At 41.2% G+C, this 27,683-nt stretch overlaps 1 protein-coding gene across 4 annotated transcripts; it reads right to left on the reverse strand.

Moving 5' to 3' along the window:
• On the reverse strand, positions 1-27,436 carry MMD (monocyte to macrophage differentiation associated). Of its 4 annotated transcripts, none has more exons than XM_022552620.3 (7): positions 27,139-27,436; positions 19,633-19,714; positions 15,391-15,551; positions 11,638-11,712; positions 9,902-10,003; positions 7,670-7,739; positions 1-1,919 (listed from the first exon to the last, which is right to left on the reverse strand). In XM_022552620.3, exons 1-7 carry the CDS (start codon positions 27,162-27,164, stop codon positions 1,719-1,721), a joined length of 717 nt encoding a protein of 238 aa, XP_022408328.1. In that variant the 5' UTR covers positions 27,165-27,436; the 3' UTR covers positions 1-1,718. The 4 variants fall into 4 exon arrangements, with proteins under 4 accessions (XP_022408328.1, XP_089756986.1, XP_022408330.1 ...); XM_089900860.1 differs by lacking the exon at positions 27,139-27,436 and adding an exon at positions 26,864-27,115; XM_022552622.3 differs by lacking the exon at positions 27,139-27,436 and adding an exon at positions 20,603-22,656.
• Positions 27,437-27,683: the final 247 nt, after the last annotated feature.

Consider the following 27,683-nt stretch of genomic DNA (forward strand, 5'->3'; position numbering starts at 1 on the left):
GAACAAATCCAAGTAACAATTTTATTTTAGTCTACAGCACAATTTTTTAACATACATTTCAGTGGTTTTGACAGTGGTACTTTTGAGCAGACTTTAAATGGATCCACAAAAGTTAATACATTTAAAATAAAATATACACAATAAAACGAGAGGCATCCAGATGTTCAGAATCATGCAGAAGGGGTGGTCTGGTCAGTGTTATCACTGGATACCTTGCCTATTTAAGAATTCACCAGCAAGAGGCCATTCTTCTGTTCTTCATTCCCACACAATTTAACAAAGTCAAAGAGTTCTAAACATACACACACAATATACACCCTCATTTAAAAGCTACATCAGTACAAAATTTCAATGAATTGAATTCAATGTATTGTCAAACCAACAGTTCAATGATCAAACCCATCACTAGAAAACAGGCAATAACAGCACCTGATCTAAAGGCAAGGTTATCTCATTTATTAAAACACCAACAGGAGATTAACCAACAAAGCAACTAATATGTTAATATAAGACACTGAAGGAAAACCAAAAACAATATATTAAATACCACTCCACTGAGCCAGGATATAACCCATGGACGACAGACACATGAGTTTATCTGTCAATCAGTGCTTTAAATACTTTTCCATGAAAAAGAGGAAAGTGTATCAGAAGATGCAACGGAAAGGTAGAAGTGTGATTTTATGCATCTAGTTCCATAATTTAAAATGACTATCAAACTGATAATATAAAGCTAAGTGACAATGACTTAACCATTGGGCACCAAACAGGCATGACCACTATTCGCTATAATCCATAACACTCTTCAGGAGTTTTCAGTGGATGGCCAACCCAACAACACTCCCTTAGTACAGACTAGATACTCATCCGCTGTTGAAAAAGACCCTGAAGAAGACATGGCAAAGGCATAGAGAAAAAGTTGAACCTTTTGAAAAAGTTAATGGTATCAAAATACTTTTCCATTGCTGGGAAACCAAACTAGGTCAAGTATACAGCCCAAAGCAACATGGAATTCAGAGTCAGAGGCTGGCAGAAGAGTTTTGGAAAACTTGTAGTTTTTAAAAATTGGCAATTTCTCCATGCTTAGTAAAACTATCAGAAGAGGTATAATGTTTGTTCATTTGTGGAATGTTGACAGCTTGCTGCAAAAATTCACATGAATGAGGAACTGCAGAAATGCGCTTCAATGAAGTATTTTTTAAAAATTTACAAAAAACTGAAGTTTCTATTTAAAAAAGAACCATGTTATGCCAAGATGAAACATGGTAAAAAGTAGTGTAAATTCTGTCCACGATTCTTCACACAGCTAATGGGAAAGTGATAGAAACCATTTTCTCTTAAAAAGGAAGTTTTGTTATTGCACTGACTTTTACAGCCTGACCTAGTAATTTAGAAAAATTATGTAGTAAAATCTGTAAAATTAAAATACAAAATTCTGGTTTGTAAACATCAGTTGGCCAAGTCTATCCAGAGTACTTCGTGATAGCGGAATGGAATGAATAATTAATTCACTACCTTATTTATCTGCTGTGAGGGGGAAAATTCCAGAACACAGCTTTTATACTTTCACAGTAATTATATTCAAAAGTTATAAAGTCAGTACAGCTGTCTTCTTCTTTTTTTTTTTTTTTTTTCCCTCTGTGCAGTTTTCAGCTCTTACCCCGCTCCTAAGTGCCATAATTGAAATAATACTGGTTTGGAGACCTAGTAAAGATTGGTCATAAATGTCGCATAAAGTCTGTAGGACTTCGGTAAAGATATTTCCAAATGGCATAGTAATGCACTGCAGCTGCCGTGGCCACGAACAGGTGCCAGATGGCATGGGCAAATGGAATGATGCCATCGCTCTTGAAGAACACAACGCCCAGGCAATAAAGTAAGCCCCCACAGGCAAGTTCCTGAAGTCCATCGGTGTTACTCTGTCAACAGAGGAAAAAAATTAAAAGGTGTTGATGTTATTCTGATATGACAAGCTAAAGAGATCACTGCAATTTCCCCTAAGTCTCCTGATTTTCTAGACAATGAAGTAGCTCTGAACAGATAGAATCCTCATCTGTAAACACGAATTACACTTAAATTGACCTGGGTTACCCTCTGAATCGGCTGTCTTGATTTGACCAAGCAGTCAGGTTACAGGTCCCATGGGAAAAAGAAGCACCTTCTGCTCGTTTATACTATGTTTAAGCAGACTGCAATCGCATCTAAAATGAACAACAGCTCATTTTAATAAAGTACAATCCTTGGCTTTCATCTTCCTCTTTAGGAGCTTTCTTCCCTACACCCATGCCACTCCATTTATAATCCACATCTCAGCCTGGTTTTCACTCCCTTTGTCCTCCTCAAACACTGTTCTACACTAACCGCTTTTCCCAGACTCTTCACCTGCTTCTGTGAGCTTATGGCTTCCTTATGGCTGACACGAGAAAATCATAGCTAGGAGTGACCTCTGAGATCTGAGACCATGTAGCACAATATATTTCCTAACCTTCTAGATGTTGCCAGGCCTTTTTGTCTTTGTGCCTGGGAGTTTCTTAGCTTAGGAGGAAATTAACAGTCAGGTGTGCTTTAGCACAAAAAGGAATATTTATAGGCTACTCTTGGTTTTCAAAGACCTCGACCCATCTACAAGATTAGACTGGGCTGTATGAATGAGAGGGGAAGAGAACAGAGGCAGGGCTTAAGAAGCTGACAGAGAAACAAGTCAGGATTTCTGGGGACCAGGAATAGAAAGGCCTCAGGTTCTGCAAGGTGAGTGGAAGCCTAAGCCAAATCGTGGCAAGGCCTTGGAAGGGGACAGGTGTGTGGGTGTCCCAGAGGCCTGGGCACTGATGGCTGTAACCCTGTTAGCCTTGGAGCAGGTCCTGGTGGCCAAGTCCAACAAGGAACCTGGGGAAGCTCCAGTGGAGCCACCTACTTGAATGGCCCCATTGGCCTCGGCCAGAGCAGTGGCAGCAACAGACACGAGCTAAAAACCAAGCGTGAGGATCCAGGGCCAGGGGTGAGGATTAGCCCTATTTTCAAAGTTCACATAAGCACCATGGTTTTCGTAAGATCAAAAGATGAGGAAGGAGCCGATCCAGACTGACTGATACTGGACTTCTCCTTAACCTTGGTAAGATGGCACATCAGTCAGATTTCGTTTTATTTAAAAAGTAAAACATAGCAAAACAAAACACCAGCTACATTTATTAGTTCCTAGAGGTTATAAAGCAATTAGTATCCATTAATTATACAAAATTCTCTGTGTATGTGTTATTAGAGGCATTTTCCTAGAGAGGATTGAGGTTTTCATGGGATTCTCACAGGGGCATCTGACTCCCCAGTGGAGACTCATTCATCCAACACAACCTCCTTAATTTAGAGATGAAGAGGCTAAGGCCAGAGAAATAAGTAGCCTGAACAAAGTCACACAGCTGGTTGCTGCCCCGAAAGACACCACTCCTGCTTCTTCCACTAAAACAATAAACAAGAGACCAAACCAAGCACACAGGTTGGTTTTGACATACATTCTGTTAATAGGTAGTTCCTCAAGATACCACATCTGCTTATCAACTTTCAAAGAACCAGAACATAGTTAATCCTAAAACAAACAAAACCAGGTATGTTTTCTTCATTGTCAATGTCATTACTATGTTTCTATGTACCAGGACTTGTTTGAAGCACTCATTTAATCTTCACAGCCCTAACTTAGGTACTATTTTTACCCAAACTTTACAGACGAGAAAACTAGAATACATAGAGGTTAAATAATCTACCAAGGTCACGTAACTTTTAAGTGTCAGAATCAGGATTTGAACCAAGAACTAAAGTGTTTTATTTCCTGAACTTATATTCCTTTTTTGGGGGTAGGGGGTGTTTTAAAAATTGATGATTAATTTACATAGTGTAATGCATAGATATTAAGTGAACAATAAGGTTTGCCCTTCCACTAAGGCAACCACTGTTCTTATTGCTATTACCACAGACTAAGCCTCTCTGTTCTAGAACCTCACATAAATGGAATTAAACTGTATGTACATTTTTGTGTCTGGCTTCCTCTTTGCTCAATATAATGTTTCTGAGATTCATGCATGTGCTACTGTATATCAGTTATTCATTCCTTTCTATTACTTAGCATTCCATTGAATTATTTAACATAATTTGTTTGTCCTTTCCATTTTGGGGCTATCATGAATAAAATTAACATTTTATTGTTTTACAAGTCCTTTTGTAGATACATGTTTTCACTTTTGTTGTCATAAATTTATGCTTAATTTTATAATAAACTGCTAAACAAATTTCCAAAGTGGTTATACCATGTTATACTCTCCCCAACAATGAATTAGGGTTCTAGTTATTTCACATCCTTGCTGGGTTTTGGTGGCATCAGTCTTTTTAATTTAACTTTAACTATTCTATAGGGTGTGTAGTGGTGGCATGTTGAGGTTTTAATTTTCATTTGCCTGGTTTCTCTGATGACTAGTTACATTGAGCAGTTTTTCAAGGGCTTACTGGATACTTGTATCTCTTTCTCTTTGTAAAGTGTCTGTTCAAGTGTTTTACCCATTTTTATAGGATTGGCTTTTTATTATTGACTTAGAGTGCTACAATATTTGATACACATCCTTTGTCAGATACTTATAGAGGAAGCAAATATTTTCTCCCAGTCTGAGGCCTGACTATTCATTTTCAAGTTCATTGATCTTTTCTTCTGCAGTATCCCATCTGTTGTTAAACCCCTCCAAGTAAATTTTTTTCTTAACATATAGTTTTCAGATCTAGAATTTCCATTTGGCCCTTCTTGCTTGTCTAGTAGTATTTGTTTGGATAATGGATGTCGAGTTGTTAAAGAGTATAGATTTTGTTGTCTTCCTTGAAGGAATGTTGAGTTTGTTCCAGTAGGCAGTTTATTTACCAAAGGATCAATTTTATCCTTTCGAGGTTTCTGGGCTTTGTTATGGCAGTGCCAGAGCTGCCCTCACTCTAGGGCCAGAGTAGCTCTTATCCTGAGGTGTGGTCTTGCTTGGGTCAATGGAATACCTAAGTTGTTCAGCATGGTCTCCCTGCTCTGGCTGGCTGGAACTCTGGTATCTCCCAGTACTAGGCTCCTTCTGGAATCTCCATTGATCTCACAGCCTTCCAACAGCTATCCTCAGCCAGGGCACGCAGAGTGTTGCTCTGCACAAATGCAGCTTAGTATTCAGGCAAGGACTCAAGGAAACCCCTTGTAGATTTCTGGAGACTCTTCTCTGTGAAGTTCCCTCCTCTCCAGTACCCTGCCCCAAAACTGCAGCTGGCTCGGGAGGTGAAATGCTGATTTGTTTCCTCCACCCAGACTGCTGCTCTTGGACTCCATTTTCTTTCACAGTTTGGAAAGCATTCCAGGGAGAAAACTGCAGTGCGTGTGAAGTTCATCTTTTGGTTTCTCTCCCCGCAAGGATCATAGTCCTATATGTCTGTGTCCAACGCCAAAAAATAGTTGTTTCACATACTTTTCCCACTTTTATAAGTTCTTTATGGTAGAAGGGTAATTCCGATACCCATTATTCTGACCGGATCACCAAAGGTTTGAGTCTTCATCACTTATACCGTTCCTTTGTTCCTTCAGATGGCCTGTGTGGTTCTTTATGATCTGGTCTCTGTCTAGCTCACCAGTTTTATCACGAGACTTGTGCTACCTGCATAATTACACCCCCTCATGCATATTCAGATGCTCGTGCTCTCCGCATCTCTGGGGCTTCCTTCATGCTGTATCCTTTTTCTGTACCACCTGCATCACTCCTTCCATCTCTTGGCTCCTATTTGTCTTTCTGAATCAGCTTAAATAGCATTTCCTCTGGTAAATCTATCATGTGCTCCCATAGCAGGCTGTACTTTCCCCAATCAAAGACATTGTAAAACTTTACGGTAATTTCTTATTTTATACGAATTGTATTTTTCTGCTTGATTCTAAGTTCTATCTGGGCAAGTGTGGGGATTTTCCTGTTTGATTAACATAAACATTAGTCACTTGCTATTGTATTTGAAAATGTCAATGAAAGATTTAGGGTAGTAAAAATACTGGATAAACTTGCTCTTATGATACCCAAAGGGAATTTACTTGAAGTTACACTCTAATGATTAGTGACCCATCAACACAGACCTTGCTCTGGGTGTCTTCAATCGCCCTCTACCTATATGGCCTTCAAGGAAGATCTTCTCATTTCTGACTTTCACCTCCCTCCCCTCACTATTCCCTGTTGCCTTTACCAGCTAAAGTGTATGTATTTTTGCTACGACGTAATTATTAAAGCCATTATGAATCTCATATCTCAAAGAACATATCTTGATACATTGTCATAAGACATACCCTCTAAAAAAACATAAGCAAACCTATAAATCCTAAACCTTTTACAGGTGTTTTTGTGACCAGGGCAAGAACTATACACGGCAAAATTACATTCTTATAACTTGCCTATGAGCCCAGGAGGAAATTATAGGTACAATTCTGACCCTTGTAGCCTGAGAAGAGAGTTCAAACTAAACACACAGTGGCTGGTGCCCCAAAATGCAGAGTGTAGGATTGGGAAAACATAAGCTAAAGGCACAAGTGACCAGTAGATGGGATCGTGAGGTTGTTATGTTATTGTTTTAAATTGACAGATAAACTGATGTCTCAACAGTAATCAGTCTGAATGGGAGTACCAAACACATAAGTGCAAATGCCTACTACAGGTAATGAATGCCACACTTTCACCCATCAAAGTCCCCAAAAGAAAATTTCAAGCAAAGTTAAAAAAAAAAGCACTTTCCTGAGAAAGAGAAATAATATGACTTAAAAGCAAGTGAAAGGAAAAGTAAGAGTGAAGGAATTTGAGAAATATCCAATAAAATGTTGAGCCAAATGACCTTTTGAGGTCCTTCCAATTCTTAAGTTTTAAGAAGTCATGGGAGTTCCCTGATGGCACAGTGGTTAAGAATATGCCTGCCAATGCAGGGGACATGGGTTCGAGCCCTGGTCTGGGAAGATCCCACATGCTGTGGAGCAACTAAGTCCGTGCGCCACAACTACTGAGCCTGCGTGCCACAACTACTGAAGCCCGCACGCCTAGAGCCAGTGCTCTGCAACAAGAGAAGCCGCCACAATGAGGAGCCCGCACACTGCAATGAAGAGTAGCCCCCACTCACCGCAACTAGAGAAAGCCTGCTTGCAGCAATGAAGACCAACGCAGCCAGAAATTAATTAATTAATTAAGAAAAAAAATTTCTGCTCTAAAAAAAGAGAAGTCACTAATTTATATTTTCTTCATTGTAAGAAACCTCAAAATTTACCCTCACCATGGATTTAGGGTTAAGACACTAAGTAATCCAAGTAGAAATTTCCACCTTCAAATAATCTCACAATTCTTTGGGAAAAGGGTGGGAGTGGAGGTGGGGTGAACAGAAGGGTTATCCCAAAGAACAAATGCAGCAGATTATCATATGGAAGGAGTCACACTTAGATGTATAGCTTTTCCAAACTACAGACAGTAGGTAGTACAAGTTGTGGCACTTTGTAATCTACATATTTTTTCTTTTGAATCTCTAGTTATTGGACATGTCATAACTTCCGAAAGAAAAGCTTCAGATCGTATCTATAGACATATTAAGAGTCACAGTGATTTAAAAGAAAATAAGGTGAAATAACTTAAATTATGAAGTAACTTCTTACCATTGATGTCACCACCAAGGCTGGAGAAAACCCCATTGTGAGATAGAAAAAGAGCTCAACCACCTTATACCTGCAGAATAGAAATGTGTTAATTTAATTTAATATATCTATTCCTACAACACTCAGACTATTTCCTTACCAGTTTTTCCCTTTTTCTTTTGAAAAACAAATGTAAACTCTTGACTATTCAAATGAAATGTATTTTCCCTGTAGGAGACCATTAGGGCTCTAACTGAAATACTGTAGTTGAGTAACAATGAACTAGCATTTCTTTCAGGATTGATAAGGCATCAAATTCCACATACTACATGCAAAACGTTCTCTGCCAAAAGCTATCATTGAATCCAATTCACATGCATTTTCCGTTTCTAATCCCAGAGTGTTTGCCTTCATCACCATTCCAATCCATCGTTATAAGACACTGAAATTATGAAGCTGCACAGGGAATAGCTTGGAGCAGTTTGTCAGTGGCAAAGAGATGGGAGCCCTAAGGAACTAAGGGCATGTGTTTTTTGTTGTTGTTTTTTTTTTTACTTTTTTTTGGTATTTAGTTTTTGAGGGCATGTGTTTTTGATTGTCTCTTAATTTTGTATCTGTACAAACTCCAGTTTGTAAGGCTCATCACCTTAGGTGCAGAAGTCTGAAAATGCTAAAAAACACACTGTACTGAAATTCAACTTATATTTATGCCTAATCAAACTAGACTCTAAGTTCCTCGAAGGCAGGGACCAAGTTCTGTTTATGTTTGGGTCTGCAGGGCCTAGAACAGTATGTGGCACCATTTAGGTTCTCTGTAATACCTGCCAAACCAAATGGCCAAGGGTGACTCGCATCTCATTCTTAGTGTTTTATACTCAAAGTCCACCATGAAGTAATCATATCAGGGAACTGGGGATGAATGTGGGTTTGGTTTATATTAGAAAGCCTTGAATAGGAGAAAAGATAGTTGTCTTACTTTACTTCCTAATTTATCCAAGGATATAAATTAGGGGTTTGAGCCTGAGAAGCAAACTGTTCCCTTGGATATATATATATAATGCATTATACCACTCAGAATTGCTAATTATGGTCAAAAATGCATTTAAGTGAATTTCAAAGTCAGAGAGAAGTTAGCTAAAACTACCACTTTCTTCTGAAAAGAGAAAACAATTTATTACTTTGTGACAAACACAAGTTATGTTTAATTCTGAGGGCCATTCTGCCAAAAACAATAGATAAATAATTTAATAAACTGTATCCAATGACAATTATTTCATGGTTGTGAGTTTCTCAAGTTCAGGCATGTGAAATAATGAAAAGAGCCATGGAACAGGAACTAGGACACACGGGTCCTAATTCCAGATGAGTCACTAATTTGATGCATGTACTAAACATTCTCATTTTTTTTTTGCGGTACGTGGGCCTCTCACTATTGTGGCCTCTCCTGTTGCGTAGTGCAAGCTCAGCGGCCATGGCTCACGGGTTCAACCGCTCCGCGGCGTATGGGATCTTCCTGGACCGGGGCACGAACCCGTGTCCCCTGCATCGGCAGGCGGACTCTCAACCACTGCGCCACCAGGGAAGCCCAACATTCTCATTTTTTAAACATGAAGCACAAATAGGTGACCTTGAAGGTCTCCTCTAGAACTAAGCTGCTAAATTTCAATACGTTTTCTTTTTATATTGCTTCACACTTAAGACTAGGAGATATGAATAACGGGTTAAAAAAGGTGTGTCCCATGGTGAGGATACTACGCATTTAGATGCCCTTCCAAATGTCCCCTTTCTCAGGGAGTCCTAGGTTGGAACATCCTCTGGGTTTCTAACTAGGTGCTCTGTGGGAGCTTAATAGCTATTATCTTCAACCTTCAAAGAAATTTAGAAAAGCAGTTATTTTTCTCATGTGGTAACTGTAAGTCATAGAGGATAAGGCTAGTTTGCTAAGACTAGCCTGCCTGAGGATGTGAAATGAGGTCTGACTGACTCCAAAACTGTCATTTTAGATGAGGGACAAGTGCACCTTGTCCTTCAACTATGTCATATATCACACAGGCACCATTCATTTCTGTCTGCAGCAATCTGTAGACCAATGATGAATATCAAATGGTTCTAAAGATTTGTTAAAACAATATATATTCTATTTATGTATTTCTACTATTTTGAACTGCAAATATAAAGTAAATTATACTGTAATGTAGATAAAATTTAGGAAGTTAATTTTAAAGCTATCAAATGTAAATTATTTTCTCTTACTTTTCATGGTAGAGAAATACATAAATGGTTCCTCCAGCTGCCATGAGCCAGATAAACCAACGCATATGAGATGCCAGGGGTCCAAGTTCACGGAGATTTAACCTAAAAATGTAAACAAGACAACAAAGAACAGAGGTGATAAATGAAGGGAATTCATACAACCTGTGTTTTCCTCTGCTCTTGAAAACTGGGAGAGAAGGTACCAGGACAAGACCAGAAAGAAAAAGCAGTCAACATGCGGTTGGAAGTATTTGGGCAACTGGGATAAAATTAATAACTCAAGGATAAAATTGTCATTCAAGCTTTAAGACTAAGAATTAGTTCCAATGTGGTTTAAAAATAGAACCAGCTAAAAGGAGACATGTAGAAATAAGTCCCAGCACATCTGTGATGCCCGACTTTCCTTATTAGGCAGACTGCTATAAAGGCTACTTGCCTTATTGTTCCTGACTACGTATTTGGGAGCAGATTGTTTACAAAGCTGAGAACGCAACAAAACCCTGAACCAGGTCACATACACACAGTGGATACCTAATACACAGACCAAGTGTCTCCATTATCAATTTCTCCACCAAGAGAGAACATGAGAAGGTCTAGCCTAATACATGTTATGGAAGATACTCTGTAGGTTAGAATTTAACCATGGACTCTTGTGAGGCCTGAATTTAAAATGCTGCAAATTCATCTGTACTAAATTCAGATTAAGAATAGACATGAAAATAAAATGTTCTGAATGGCTATTACTACAAAATTAATATTTCCAAATGGAAAAGGTTCCACCTGCATATCGATGACTACATGCGAACAAACTGCCTACTGTAATATTTGATTCCTCAGTCTACATCTAAAATTTTTATTTACTTATTTTAAATTGAGGTATACTTCACAAAAGCCTTTAAGTATTCTCGTTCCAGTATGATTCAGACCTATAATTTAGTAACAGTTACTGGGGAGAGACAGCACTTACTTTTTACTCCAACAGCACTTACTTTTTACTCCAACAGATAATTAGGAATGATGGATGCTGCATTAGTCAGAATCTAGAGGCCTGCTGTTTCTAATGATATATAGTTGATGGCATAATATGAATTTCTGAGTGGTTAAAACTGGACCATATCTTGATAGAGGAAAATCAATGTTTCTTTAATTATGGGTTACAGAGCAGCAAAAGACTCTATCTGATCTATATCAAAAAGGTAGGAAGAACAAGGACACTGAACTGAATACTAGGTATTTTAAATAGCTAACTAATTAGGCTAGTTCTCTTATTCATATAGCTAAAGAAATGAGAAATGCACTCCATACATAGTAGCTACTGTGCTGTGAAGACCAACAGTATAAATTTCAAAAGTGACCTTGTTTTCTTTGTACGTATTTACAGTATTTCTACTTAAACAATTAGGTGTCCAGGTATTCCGAGCAGCAGCAGAAGCATATAGAAAGCATATGGAAGGCAAAGGTAACATATTTCAAAGGTGAGCGTGCTGCCTACACACAACTTAGTAGCACTTCTCTCAAACAATCCAGTGCCAGATATGTATTCTGAATGGCAGTAACACTCTCCCCTTAAAATCTGCAATCTGACCCAAGTAAATCAAAATGGGAAAGAAAAAAAAGCATGTATGTGTGTTGGGATGGGGGAACCGGGAAGCAGGGATAGGAAGAAGGGAGGGAAGGAGGACCGAGAATTCTCTCATAAAAACACTATCTTCAAAAATATAAAGACTGTATCTTACCATGGGGCGTAAGATGCAGCAATGAAGAAATAGATAACCATTCTATCACACATGTGAAAGCAATGCTCCACTGTCCTGTGGGGGGGGAACAAGTTAGAGTTTTCAGAAAATTTTACAACTGAAAGTAGGGGTTATCACTCCACTATGCCACAACTGCCACTCTTGTTCTTGGTTCTCACGGCATTTATAACTTGGCCTTCAAAGTTGTACAGCTATTTTTAATAATATGGGGCCACAAGTAAAAGCTCTATATTATTTTTAAGATTGCATATACCATAGATCCTCTCCATGTAAGAACCCCACGATAATCAGGAACTCAAAATCTGTCTTTTCTGATATTTTCTATTTTTTTTAGATCCTATCTAATAGGAAAATGAAATTTCTTGAGGGCAGACCACCTCTCAACCCCTATCATAGTGCAGGGCACAAAATCATGAAGGCTCAGTAAATACTCCCCAAAGCCACATTCTTTTTAGAATGTCTTAGAAGCAGCTTTTACTCCAAATCTTAGTGTAGACAGTAAGCTTCAATAAAGCAAATTTAGAAACGAATTTAGGAACAGCAATAACACAAACCAGAAAAAAAACAAACCCTCATTTGCTGTCAAGAGGGTAGCCACCTGGGCTGTTTCTTCTTTTTTTGTTTTAACAAACTTATTTATTTTTGGCTGCATTGGGCTTTTGTTGCTGCACGCAAACTTTCTCTAGTTGTAGTGAGCGGGGGCTACTCTTCGTTGCGGTGCACAGGTTTCTCACTGCAGTGGCTTTTCGTTGTGGAGCACGGGCTCTAGGTGCACAGGCCTTAGTAGTTGTGGCTCACGGGCTCTAGAGCCCAGGCTCAGTAGTTGTGGCACATGGGCTTAGTTGCTCCGTGGCATGTGGGATCTTCCCGGACCAGGGATCGAACCCATGTCCCCTGCATTGGCAGGTGGATTCTTATCCACTGTGCCAACGGGGAAGCCCCGCGACCTGGGCTTCTAACCAAGTTTTTCCTTCTAAAACTGAAGAGTCAGGAAATGTACAAAGATTTGGCTCATTGAGGTCTATTCACAAAACAGATTAGACAGAATCCGCCCTTTACTGAGGTTATTTATTTATTTATAAATTTTTGGCCACACCGTACAGCGTGCGGGATCTTAGCTCCCCGACCAGGGATCAAACCTGCGCCCCCTGCAGTGGAAGCACAGAGTGTTAACCACTGGACTGCTAGGGAAGTTCCTGAGGTAATTTAAAAGTACAAATGCATTGCATTGTCTTGAATCCATTTTCAGTCCAAGGGGTAGTAGCTGTGGTTTGGTGGCGCACAAGTATTAGATTTTGCCTCATCACACACTCTGTGTCGACCAAAGCAGGCTGAGGATGTTTCAGTCACTGTTAGTGCTAGTCACATGTTAGTGAAGAAGTGAAAATAATTTAGGTGTAAAAAAGCAAACACTAGATTAATGTTTCTCAAACTTGACTGTCTTGCAGAATCGCCTGGGGAGCTTATAAAATACAGTCGCAAACTCCAGTCCAGAAGATCCCGATTTAAAAGGGCTAGAAGATGTGGTAGAAGATGCAGGGAAGAGAAGAATAACTCCTTGGATGACTGATTCCAAGCCAGGTCTGGGGTCTTTCTAATTCTGCTTTCTAGACTGTTATGCACTGTTGCAGCAGGTAAAGTCAAGCGTGCAGTTTTATTCAAGACCCACCACCCATCTCTGGCCCTCACTCTCCTCAAGGGTGAAGCAGAAGTAATATCATCTCTATCACAGAGTGCGTGTGAACATTAAATGAGACGATGTAGCCATGCATTTAGCACAGCACCTAGTAGGTACTCAATAAATGCTTGTTCCCTTCCCTCTTTTACTTAAATTAAGGCTATACTTGGGATATTTTAACGAATTAATGCAGAGCAAAAATCCACATGTGGCTTATGATTCTAGCAGTGCTATTTCAAGGTTCAAGAGAGACTGATTTCAATTACACCTTCTCAGGCCCCGGCAGGGAGGCCCTGAATAACGAAGCAGGCACCTACAACTCTGATTCAGATATCTAGACAGCAAAGCCAAGTCAGCCAAGGGAACCACAAGCACTGGATCGTGCCAAGAAGATAATGAAGTGCTCCTGCCTCTGGGCTCTGCAACAGTGCACCCTGAAGAGCCAGGACAAGTACTTCTGAGGCTTGCTTTTGAGTGTACCAGAGCTCCCTTGTGATTCAATGCTGTGGTTTTATGTTAAGCCCTGGGAACTGTCAGCTTATAGGCAAAGGTAGCAGACTGCCAACTAGAAGCAATATTGTAAAGGGTGCAGTGGAAATAAACCTCAGGACTGGGAGTCAGAGATCCTGGGATGATGATCAGATTCTGCTGGAATCACTGAGTCTCAGTTTCCCCAGGAGAAAATTATGGGGTTTGGATCAGATGTTCCCTAAGGATCCTTCCAGCTCTAAAAGTCTGATTTTACATATGAGGAAACTAGTAATCATATGAATCCCAAATCCTGCTCTTAAATAAAGCATATCTTTTTAATATTAGATTGTTTGAATAACGAGATTTTTTTGAACATTCTATCTATAAAACCAAAAGTTACCTTGTTTTTTAATTTTATTTATTTATTTATTGTCTGTGTTGGGTCTTCGTTGCTGTGCACAGGCTTTTCTCTAGTTGCGGCGAGTGGGGGCTACTCTTCGTTGTGGTGCGTGGGCTTCTCAGCGCGGTGGCTTCTTTTGTTGCGCAGCACGGGCTCTAGGCGCGTGGGCTTCAGTAGTTGTGACTCATGGGCTCTAGAGCACAGGCTCAGTAGTTGTGGTGCACGGGCTTAGTTGCTCTGCGGCATGTGGGATCTTCCTGGACCAGGGCTCGAACCTGTGTCCCCTGCATTGGCAGGCAGGATTCTTAACCACTGCGCCACCAGGGAAGCCCCCAAAAGTTATCTTCTAATATTACATTAAATCACTCTAAGTCTGTTCTGAGTCCTCCTTTTTGAGAAGAAACTTTGTCCTTTTGGGTTGTGCAGAATCCATTTCATAAGCAACTAGATGGTGTGCTGCTACCTTTGTATCACCCAAATTAACCCTTCACTCAAAGGATGAATGCTTTTATGTCCTCATTGGGAGGCTAGGGATCACAATATCGTTTGGAAAGTGCTTGACAGCTAACTGTAGCAACATATGTGAATTTCGTTTGAGTAGATGCACGGGACCTAATTCTGAAAGCTGAACTTTGCAAAACAGTAAACCCGAGCTGTAATATACCTGTAGTACAGCTGTAGTGATTTATAATTTTCAAATCACTCTCACAGGCATCATCTCATTCACCTATCACAACAGCCCGCCAGTCGGGCATTACCATTCTCATTTTAGTGATGAAGAAACTGAGGCTACACGAGACTAAGTGGCAGGGCTTGGACTCAAAGCCCAACTGGTGACTGCATGTCCAGAGTACTGGTCATCACCCTGCAGCTGCCATGCTCATCCTTAGTGTGCTGACACACTGGAAAACAGGTGTCAGGACTGTACATTGTAAGTCCTGGGGAAGCAATGTGGTTTTGTTCGGTTTCCGAGCAAAGACCTGCTTTCTTAAGACACAGATAGGGGTGCTCAAATTCTGTCCAATCCATAGGAAGTTTCCTGAGTGTTGGGACAGCATTAGACTCTACCAGGCAGGAAAATGTCCACTCTTTGCCTCACCTGACCAAAGCATGCCAGCGTGAGAGGCTAACCCGAGCCAACCATTGTGAGTGACCTGTTGAAACAGCGTACCATCCACTGTACCTTAAGTGGCTCTTTTTCCATGATACGATGTGAAATACTGTGGAAACAATGAAGAGGGCACAGAGGCCCATTCCATAAATCCATGCTGTTATCTTTTCCCAGCAGTCATCAGACAGCCGGTGGAGGAGGGCACTGCCCACAATGGCTGGAACAATGAGGAACTGAGAGAAAGGGAAAGAAAAGTAAATATTCAGCAAAACACTGAATTGAGAACTTTATTAAAAATACATAGGTTTACCAGGGGCAATTTTAGGAAGATCATTTTAAAACAAACATTTGCCTTTCCTGGATAATCATAACGAGAGCCAGATGAAGTTGTCCGTTTACGGCACTGAAAACAAGTACTGCTGTTTAGGGCCCAGGACCTGTGTCCACCAATGGGTACACAGTCAAGCAGTAAGAATGAAACATTACTCAATTGTTGCAAAAGAAATGTCCTCTATCCTAATTTCGTTAGTTAAGAACATGTTTCATCCTATTCTCTAATGTGATTTAGGGTAGGCACTTAAAATATTCAAATGGCAAGCATGCACCCAGATTTCCCAGGGAGGTCTTGATCTTTAAATATTCTTTCCTGTTTCCCCCATGTGCTACTGAAATCCCAATATTTCAGCAAAGGGTATCTAAATTAATCAAGTCAGTAACTATTATGTACATACCACACTCAAATAAATCATTTGTTCAAATCATATGTCCTGATTTCTAGTTTGGATGTCTACATTCCACCAATTTCCGAGCTACCGCAGAGTGAAAGGGTTATTTCATTTTTAATAGCACCTTTCATGTAGGCAAGAGTAATACACTCCTACTTATTCAAATAATTTTAAGAGACTAGAATCTTAGAGAGAACTTTGCTTTCTGCACCACATTTTACACTACATATTGACACAAATTTCAATGTCTAGACATATCAGTGTGACTAGTAAACATTCAATAATAACAGAAATCATCAGAAGAAATAAACTACTTTATTAGATAGCGGAATAAACATACCTGGCAAAGAACGCAAACTTTAGCAATCTTATATTTTTTATCTCCAACACCTTCTATTTCCCTCTTGAAACAGAATATTAAATCTCCCAGATGAGATCAGCACTGAATTTCAAATGCTGAAGTATTCAATGGCCCAGAACAGAAAGAAAATTAAGGACAACAAAGTTCTTCATAAAACAATTTAATTTTGAGATTATGTCCTTTCTACTTTTTTCATGTTAAAGTATCTTCTCTTTAATGAAATGATGACATTAGATGGAAGTTTCTTGTTTTGTCAGTTTTAGAAATTTTACTGCTTTCTGAAATCCAAAAATCAGGGATACAGTTTAGTAAGTTTAATAAGATGACATTTTCTGTTCTAAAAAATTAATGTGGATGTTTTGTCAGTTTTCCCTTAACTTTGGTTTCTACAAGTGTTCCTTGTGACAATCCAGAAGAGATAAACTAAGGGATTATTCAGGTCTATCTCAAGCAAATATTCTTCTTAAAGGTGAGCTGTGCATCTCAACAGCCAAACCATTATATTTAAATGCTCAACATTATGCTAAGTAATAAGCATTTCATTGGTTGCTTTATTTATTTATTTTTATTTTAAATTTATTATTTATTTATTTATTTTGGCTGCGCTGGGTCTTCACTGCAGCGCGAAGACTTTAGTTGTGGTATATGGGATCTTAGTTCTCCGACCAGGGATTGAACCTGCGCCCCCTGCATTGGGAGTGTGGAGTCTTAACCAATGGACCACCAGGGAAGTCCCTCATTGGTTGCTTTTATTGGTCAGTATTATAAAAACTATCAGAGCACTATTTTCATAACTTTTATCAGTGTTTTGCAGTTGGTAAAGGCATATCCATAAAATGGTGGATGTACATTGGAACAATAAGTGAAGGAACAGGACATATAAACTATTATTCAAACTTTTATATTCTTTATATCCTAATGCTGACCTAGATTTAAATACACACACCCTTACATTTTCTTAGGGGCCTGTGGACAATTAACTTCAGAAGTAACTTTAATCTCTGTTAAATTCATCAGACATTTAGTTAAGAATAAAAGATGGAAACAAACCAAACGCCCATCAACAGATGAATGGATATATATATTATACACACACACACACACACACACACACACACAATGGACTATTACTCAGCCTAAAAAAGCATGAAATATTGACAATTTGCAGCAACATGGATAGACCTAGAGATTATCATACTAAGTGAAGTAAGTCAGAGAAAGACAAATACATGATATCACTTCTACGTGAAATCTAAAAAATAATATAAATGACTCTATATACAAAACAGAAACAGACACAGATACAGAAACTTATGGTTCCCAAAGGGGAAAGGGAGTGGGGGATAAATTAGCAGTATGGGATTAACAAACACACACTACTATATATAAAATAGATAAGCAGCAAGGACTCACTGTATAGCACAGGGAACTATAGTCAATATTTTGTAATAACCTATAATGGAAAACAACCTGAAAAATATGTGTGTGTGTGTGTGTGTGTATATATATATATATAAAACTGAATCACTCTGCTGTACACCTAAAACTGACGTAATATTGTAAATATTATATTTATACTTCAATTAAAAAAAAAAGAATAAAAGATGGATATCCGGGCAAGTATAGCTGACAATCAAATTAGGCTGTGCATTCTTTAAAACCAAGTTTGGACTCTAAACATTTTGACCCCCTGGTGTTGTGAAGCTCACTTCACAAAGCGTTCACTAATGCAAAGATAGGGGTCAGCTCAAGGCTAGAGAATTTCACTAAATCCTTCCTGCCCTGAGAATCCAAACCATGGGTCCAGGGAGACTGTCCACTAGTGAGGTTACTCCAAATTTCATTATTGAAGCCCTTTTATGGAATCCAGGGCAGGCATGTCAGGTACAAACTTTCTTCTAAAGAAAAAACATTTAGTAAGATTTCAGCATATTAATTATTTAAATAAAAATCTTTTGAGCACCTAAAGAAAAAGGACAGTGATGAGAATAACGTTTCAGTATTACCAAGTAGTATTTGAATTCCACTATTACAATACATAAAACTGATACTTTACAAAGTTTGATTTCTGCTAAGTAATGACTAAACAGCATTGTTCTATTAGATTACAAAGAAATCCACCAAAAACTAGCTTATTTCAGGTTTATTTGGTATCATGACCTCTTTATAGAAATACTGACTATTCTTTGAAGAAGGGTTCAAGAAATGAAAAGGCACAACTTGAATTCAAGCAAGTTTTATTCTAATAACATATGTATATAACCTACACATTGTACTAACACTGTCTAAAATAATTAAATTAGCCTGTTCTAACACTTCACTAAAGGAATAAATTGGTCTCCTTCTCTATTTCTTGTCTTTAGACTATATACCAGGCACCACTTTCCCCTCAAAAGTCTCACTAAATACAACTTTCAAAGGGAATAATGAAATCATAGATAAAAGGAAATTTATATGACACAAGAAAATGCCAATAAAATGAAATTAATAGGAAAACTATGAAAATACACACATATTTACAAACACCACAGACAAAAAGAAGAAGTGCATCCAAGTGTTAGCAATTTATTTCTAGGTAGTTCTGTTTTTCTCATATATTCTTCAGTATTTTCTATGTTTCTTATAATGAATATGTTTTGTTTTTATAAGGAAGAAAAAAATTAGGAATTTAGGGATTAAATAGCTTTTTCTTCTACTATCAAAAAAATTAAGAATTTAGGGATTAAATCGAACTTTTCTTCTACAATATGGACTAACATCTGAGAAGCAATGACCACAGTGGAGATGGAGAGGATGTGGCTACCTGTTTTAGGGGATCACTCAGGGAAAAAAAACCACCTTTTGCAACAAATGGTGAATTCTTCTTGCCAATAAACACAGCTGACTGTCTTGAAAAGGTGATTCATTTCATTCCAGGGGCGACAGTCTTCATAGTTTTCTTTGTCTTTTTTTTTATAACTAAGGTACTTACTATTATTATTCTTTCAAAGACGATCTTGTCTGAGAAAGCAAGTCCAGGATAGACAGAGCTGACTGTAGTCAGAGCACTCAAGGTGTCTGACATGCTCACAGTTTCTGGTGACATGACCTAGCACTGACACTTTGGCAGGTAAGGTCACAGAGATGGGTACACCTGACTAACGGGGCTGAGGTTAACAGAGATGATTGCCCCTTCCTCCCACCAAAGCCCTTTGGGAAGGATGGAAAAGGCAGAAATCTCATACTCACTGCATGTGTGTAACAGTTAGCAGCATGTTCATAACAAGTTGGTTTGTAGCGGCCATTGGCTGGGGCCCGGTGGTTCATGAACCTGTAGAGACAAAGACATCACATGAGAAAAGCTCAGAGCGTGTAAAGAACAATGGTGAAGCTTGTCAGTGGTTGTTTGGTCTGTTCTAACTGAAGAGGTGACTGCTGGAAATACCTAGTTACGGGATCAAAACCAAAGCCACTAAACAGGTGTAAACTGAGCCAACAGCCATAATCCTAAAGCGAATGCCCTAGTTTACTGGATTAAGTATTCTTTCAGTTCATTTAGAAGAAAATTTTTCTACCTACCAAAAACAAACAAAAACCATATCCACAACTGGTACCCCCACAGTAAAAAAAATTAAAAATAAAAAAAATGGTACAACCAAATCTTAAATCTTAACAGAAAAAAAAAACCAAGGTCATTTTTCTAAAGTTAACAAATACCGGAAGCCACCATTTAATGCAAATTCAGTGTATTTGAAAGGTTTCTATTTCTTCTCTCAAAATGTATAAAGCTTATACATGTAGATCTTTAAAGCCTCCATCCCACGATTGGCAGGCCTGTTGAACTAGTTTCCGTCTATTGCATTACTTGTTCTGGCACCAGACAGCTTAAATAAATGATACCTGGCTGCCTCCTGGCACCTGAAACAAGAGGTACGTTTTCACCTGCATTCTTCCTGAATTAAAAGTTTCCTTCAAAATCTAAATATGTGACTAGCACCAGGTACACTGGCTATAAAATTCATAAACACATGTGTATGTATCTAAATATCAAAATCTGTTACACATATAGACACACACCCATATTCCATATCCCCTTTGGGCTAATTTTGTGGCAACCAGCAAAGCAGTGAAAAGCACAAACACCATCGGACATGAAGAGATAAACAGCCTTCTTCTATTTCAGTGTGTGGGTGAGGATCCCCCCGGCCCCAGTTCATACCCGTGCCATGTTTCATGAGGGATTCTGGTTTAGTCTGTGTGTTCTTTAGAAGGAGGGAGATGTAAACTCAGGAAGATAAAAAGGCAGCTGCCTGAAAGAAGCAGATGCAGAGAAATAATGCAGGTAAGACAGCCATGATGGCATTCAGGTCTCAGCATTCAAGCAGCATTCCTGCGCTTGGGGCATGCAAGATGTCAACAGGCTTTGCACAATAAAGTAGCTTTTTGCTTGAGCTAGGTTAAGGGGGTAGGGGGAGGAGATTCCGTCACTAGTCACTAGTCACACCTTATTAATTAACATGATGAAAAAATGGTACCAGGCTAAACCAAATGGCACAGCCAGGTTGCCAAAAACTGACTAAAACACATGGTCAAGCGATTCCAAACAGTGCTCACTTTAAGAAAAGACTAGCCAATACTTTCTCCCTGAATTAAGAAGGGCCTGTTATCCCTAGAGCAAATAAATAAAGTGGCAGTCCCTGCTAACCCAACATAGAGAGTTCAAGTGGCAGATCCACTAGGAAATGGATTTGGGACCTTGAAGATACCTTACTTGGACCACCAATGGGTAGCTATCTAACTAGCGTGCAAAATATACACATATGGAATGGAATTCACCAGATGGCTTGGAAACTGTTTAAGAGAAATGTGCAGTTAACAGCTTCAGAATTATTCCAAGCTATTCTCACACATAGATAAATAAATCTTTTCTCCCCTGACAATCCTTTAAATAATTTTACTAAATTTCCTAAGGAACGAGAGTGTTGTTATACGGCAGTTATTAGTAAAAAGGAAAATAATTACACTCTTGGGAAGGATGCTTTAAAAGTTTCCCTAGCATTCAAGGATCTACCAAATCATTAGCCTGAGACATAACGACAGGGCTATAAGCAGCATGTCCTATTAGGAATTGTAAAGAGTAAAGAGCAAGGCTCCGGGATGGTTGAAGGTAGATTAAACTGTGAGCACTCTGTGCAGGGTACAGTAGGTAGGGTTTGACTACCCACCACCAGGCTGCAAACTAAAATAGCAATTTATATCTCTGGCAGCCCAATCTAAAAATAGTCAGGCTATTACACAGTGACAGGGGTAGACTTTCAAATTTTCTCCTAAAAGCAGAGAAACTCGGTGGCCATGTTTGTGACAGCTTAGTTCCTGCCCACCTGGAATCACTCAGGTTAAAAATAAACTCAGAAGTTGCAGAGAAAAATATTCCACCCATGTGACTTAAGGTAGTTTCTCCTTAAGGGCAGGGCCAAGATTCCTGCAATACAGAAAGGGAAGAGCAAGTATTCCAGGCACAGATCACTGCCTGGGGCCCCATGGGACAGCACATGGTTCTGCCGGGAAATTTACAATGCATTTTTCCATTTCTCTCTGATCTGCCAGGGTACAATCAAGCCTCCAACAAGGCCTCCTGCAGAAATCACTATGAAGAAATTAGTTGCCCAAGACCTAAATGGAAAAGCAGATGTAAAATGCAAATAAACTCCCACACACTGAGCCTATTCTCTTCCCCCCAAAAAGAATGAGGAAGGTTATCAAGAGTTATGGGAAATAGGACCCACTTATGGAAGACACCTCTACTTAAAGCAAAGCCACCCTAGTGGTTATCCAGTGCTAGAAGACAGCATCCAGCCAGCTTCAGAGGGTTTGAGGGAAGGTGATTAAAGTTTTTAGTTGACAAGGGTTTGTTCATTCATCCCCTCACTTTCTCTTTCAACACTCTCTCCACTTCCCCTGGCCCAGTGTCCTCATGCTCTCCCGGTGATAGAATTTCAAAACTATGGAGAGAGGGACCTGGGGACACTCCTTAGCACACTTTAAATTTAGCCCAAAGCAGTGGCCTTCCGAAGGTAAATCTGCAACCTACCAGCAGATCTCAGAGGCCTAAGATCAAATCTCAGAAGTTGTCCTTGATTCCTCTGTGTTCCCCATACTCCACATGAAAGCACCATCAATGTTACCTTCAAAATATATTCCAAATCAGTTCCGCTCTCTACAGTTCCAAAGACCCTACCTTAAATCAAGACATTGACACCTCTGGTCTGTAAACATACAAAGTCTCTGGTCTCCCTGCCTGCCCACACATGGACTCTCTTCTTTACTCAGCAGCCACAAGTCTATCAGCACCAGATCACATCAAACACTAACCAGAGCTTAAAATCCGTCTGGCTTCCCAAAGTGCTTGGGATAACACTGCATCCTCGGCAGGCCACAAGCCCTCACCCACTTCTCCAGTCTGGTGCTACCTTCCTCTCACTCTGCCTCCAACCAACCGCATCCTTTCTGCTCCTCAAACCACCCAGGTCTTATCGGCCTCAGGGTGTCTGTGTTTGCTGTTTACTTCTAACTAGAACATTCTTCTCCAGAATGCCCAGCTCTCCTCTCACCGGTCAAACTCATCTCAAATGTAACCTCCTTAGAGAGGTTTCCCTGACCATCCTACCTAAAGTATCACTTCAGCCCTCCTCACTCCACCAGAGCCCTTATCACAATTAGTAAGAATTGGACTTTTTGAACTTGTTTATTTTTTATTTCATTTTCTCCCACTGTAATGTGAATTCCATGAAGGCCATCTTGTCCACCATTTCATTTCCAGTTCCAAACACAAGGCCCAGCTTATTGCTGGAGCTTAATAAATAAGTGCTGAATGAATGAATAGAAAGACAGACATTCTGCCTGCTGCTGAAGTATTTTATCCTACCCGAGAAAGATCCACTCGTCAATTAGTTTCACTGGGGATTCTGTATGCAACAAAGAAAAACAGGCAGTCTTAGGGCAAAGAGAATCCTCAATCTCATGAAAATAAAATTCTCAAAGGCCAATACCATGGACATTCCAAGGGCTCCTTCAACATCACTTGATGGGGCAACATAAGCTGACCCCTGTGCACAACCTTACTAATTAGCTTCCCTATATGAATAAGCATGATGTTTAGGAAAAGTTCTGCTGCCAGAGGTAGTGATAGTGGTGGGATACATTTAACTTAAATAAGGGAAATGGCACATATAAGGAGACTACCCCATGCCTATGATTCAATGCTCTGAGAACACGCCAAAAAACAAACAAACAAAAAAAGGCAATAGGCAGTCCTGGAAGACTTCTAATGCTTTAGAATTATATGGTTTGCCACATATTCAATTTGAAGCTAACCAGTGGTCATGAGGCTGGGGTTAAGGAAAGGAGCATCCTTTTCCTTGGATTTTTGGTTGCCAGGCTGGAGAAACGAGCATGCACCAGTAAGATACCAATAAGATACATTAGAAGCTCTGGGTCCTAGGCCTCTGCGCTGTCATACAGATGTTGTGATGTGGGCGGGGAGACAGAGGTGAATGGCTGCATGGGTGGTGGAGAGGGACATGATATTGAACCCTTCAGTGTGCCCCCTCCTTGCTGTGTGATGATGGCAAGCTCTCTTTTATTCTCTAACCCTATTTGTTCTTCTATTAAATGGGTATAAAATTTGCCTCCTAGGGTTACAGTTGAGGATGAGATGAGTAATCTACAAATACCCAGCTACTGCCTGGCACCAGGAGGTACTTAATAAATGTTAGCAGGTATTCTAATCAGTCAGAGATGCTGTGAAAGAGAGAGAATGACTCTGTGTGGAGGGGTGGTGGAATCAAGTGTGGAAGGGTTAAAGCACAAAAGATAAAAGGTGTCCCACTGGCGTTTTTCACATCCTAAGCTTTTTGAGAAGCCATGCCTGCATAAAGCCCTCCACTTATTACACTGGGCTAGGCATCCCTACAGCCCTCCTCCACAGATATGTCAGAACTCTGGAAGTTGATCCAAAGCCACAGTGACCGCCAAGTTTCCATTATGAACAAACCAGCAAGGTGTTCAGGTTTTCTTATAATTTAGACATAGCCACAAACTATGGCCTAATAAAATGTTTTTACTGCAGTCAAATGCTCGTCAATGGAGTCCTGGTAAATCTACCAGAAGGAACACATGGGTTCAAAGATAGTGTATTCCTCTTTCTAGTTCCTCTGTCATTTACCTACTTGTATCTCTCCTGAATGCTCAAAAGATGTATAATAAGCACAGTTTTTAAGAGATGCAGAACAGTACTCTCAACATGTCAATGTATGGACCACAAAAACCATGATTTTTTTTGTTATATTACTTTTTATTTGCAGGCTTTATTTCTAAGTTCAAATTGACTCTTAGAAATATCTTTCCATTTTAGCCTATAATACACAAAAATAAGAAATTATGGGATCATTCATTGTTCAAAGAAAATCGGGGTAGTTCTAGATGTCATCAAGAAAATAACTGTTAAATATCCATTGATATTGTGCAGCCGCTGAGAAAATTACAATGTCTATGTTGCACTAAAAGAAAACACCTGTAGTTTTTCATTTTTAAATGAAGTAGAGCGCAAAATCACCTTACAACTGTGATAATAAGGACTGGATAGATTAGCGTCCAGCAAAAAGAAAAGTTCAGGGCTTCCCTGGTGGCACAGTGATTAAGAATCCACTTGCCAATGCAGGGGACACGGGTTCTAGCCCTGGTCCAGGAAGATCCCACATGCCACAGAGCAACAAAGCCCATGTGCCACAACTACTGAGCCTGTGCTCTAGAGCCCGTGAGCCACAACTACTGAGCTCACGTGCCACAACTACTGAAGCCCGCATGCCTAGAGCCCATGCTCTCCAACAAAAGAAGCCACCACAACGAGAAGCCCGTGCACCACAATGAAGAGTAGCCCCCGCTCGCTGCAACTAGAGAAAGCCCACGCGCATCAACGAAGACCCTATGCAGCCAAAAATAAATAAATTTATTTTAAAAAAAAAGTTCCATCAGCTGAAATGGTAGTGTCCTAAATAAGGTTTGTTTGTTTTTCATTTCTCTTAACACTTTTAATGTTTGTGCGACAAACAATAAAACAGGTTCCTTTTCTTTTTCTTCTTTCTAGAGAAGAATTGAAAGGATAGAAAAGAAATACAACTCTTAATCTAACAAAAACCAGTAATTTCACAGAATATTGCCACTGTCTCTGAAAACAGGAAGAGCAGAGATGTGCAGAGAAGTAAGACCAAATCAAACAAACCACATGCACAGAGCTTTGCCAACCATTACTGAACCTGTGTTACATCCTCCCTTAAAGCCCCTCCAGTCCTCATGGCTGACTTCATGTTCTCAAGCCAGAACACCATGGTTTCGTTTTGCCTTTAGAAGTACTGATATGATATCCCACTAGGGGAATACTGCCAGGCATTCAACACCCTGAGTGATGAGCAATATTCAGAAGTTAATCCAAGTCTTCAAACTGATCACCCTTCTGATGGCACAATCCACCACAACACTCCCTGTGCATATTTCACTCCTTACCCTGTGGGACTGGAGGAGGAATAAGATCATAATGGGAGAGGGGGCGTCAAGGGGTTAGGAAGTTGGAAAGAAAAAAAAAAGTGCACTTTAAAATCTTGAAATAAAAAGCAGTGCCTAAAAACTCAACAATAACCTCCTTGGAAGACTTCATGCATTCTTTGTCTTTTTTCAAATTCCCCCTGTCACTGCACACTAAGCTAGCCTGCTCAGGGTGAAGGTTTGGGAATGGGGACGGCTGCCTGATTCAGACAAAGGGATGGAGAGTTACCACAGCACAGGAGAGGTGAACTTTCACCCACTTAAACGAAGGCGATTAGAAAAAAAAGCCCAGAGCTTCCTCTCGGAACTATGGCCAGCCTCCATCCATTGCTAGATGGCAGACACCCGGGGTCGGGATTAAGGCCACGGTACCTCCCCAGGCCGGCGTTACCATCGGCTCTCCAGCGACAGGGCAGCCGGCCAGCCTTCCGGTGGTGCCTCCTCGGTTCCTCCTCCTCGTTTCCTAACACCGGCGTCTCAACAGCAGGTCTCACCACTCGGACGCTAACTTGCCCCTTCGCGGCGCCCCCAAATAGCACGCCCAGGGACTCTAAGCCTGGGTACCCTCAGGGCCCGGACTTGGCCAGGCAAGACTAAACCAGCAGAGCCTGCCTCAGTTTCCCCGTTGCTACGGCCGTTCAAAGACAAAGCACCTAAAACGGCCAGCACCCCCGCTTTACCACAACTCTCGCTGCAGGGCGCAGCAACGAATGGGCCCCGGTTCCGCCCGCACCGGGAGCCCTCCAAGCTCCCGGTAAGGGATGGAGGGCAAAGCTGGGGTCGGAAGACTCGGGGGCAGCGCCTGCGGCTGGGGTTCCGGTCCTCAGACCAAGCAAGAGCCCCGCCTGGATGGGGTGAAGCCGGGTGAGCAATGGGATACCGCGGGAGAAGGGCAGGCTCGTGGTCCGAGGTCTGGGAATCCGAGGTCCGCAGATCGCGAGGGGGACCCGGGACAGGCACGAGATCCTGGTCTTTGGAGGAAGGGGATCACCCAGGGACAGCAGGGAGGGGAATCCCCCGGGAGCCGGTCCCCGGCCGAGGCGTGGGATCCACAGGGGATGGACCCAAGTGAGGAGCCGGGACCCACGCGGGAGGAGGCGGGATCCGGGACCCGGTCCCGGCACGGGCGGCGGGGCGGGGCGCCATCCCTCTCACCGCTGGAATCGATTCTGGAACCGCATTGATCCTCTGCTCCTCCTCGTGGGCCAGGAGCTCGGTATCGTCAGCGCCGGTGGCCGGGCGCGCGGCCCTCATGGGCTTGGGCTGCTCCGGAGGCCGCCGCGTGCCCGGCGGACCACTCGGCCAGGCAGGGTCGGAGTGGGCCAGGCCGGGGGTCGGGACAGGGCCGGAGCCAGACCAGGCGGCTGGGGGCGGGAGGGAAGCCGCTTAAACGGCCCCGGCGCCTCCCGCCTCCAGCCTCCCGGCTCCTCCACCCACTGTCGCCCGCGCCCCGCCCCGCAGCGGAGCCCGGCTCCGCCCCCGTCCGCCCCGCCCGCCTGCGTGCTCCCGCGGCCGTCGGCGCGTCACCGCGCCGGGCGGCCAATCAGCGCCCAGAGCGGAGCAGCGGCAACTCTGCCATTCATCCCGCAGCGCCCGGGCGGAGGGGAGGGGCCTTGCGGCGGAGGGGCGGAGCGCGGGGAGGGGCGGAGAGCTAGAAGGGCGGCTCACTTGTAGAAGGGGTGGAGTTGGAGCGAGAAAAT

The sequence above is a fragment of the Delphinapterus leucas genome, chromosome 19 (genome assembly GCF_059928025.1).
Source record: "Delphinapterus leucas isolate spDelLeu-1000000601 "Yukka" chromosome 19, BTC_Dleu_Yukka2, whole genome shotgun sequence".
Lineage (NCBI taxonomy): Eukaryota > Metazoa > Chordata > Mammalia > Artiodactyla > Monodontidae > Delphinapterus > Delphinapterus leucas.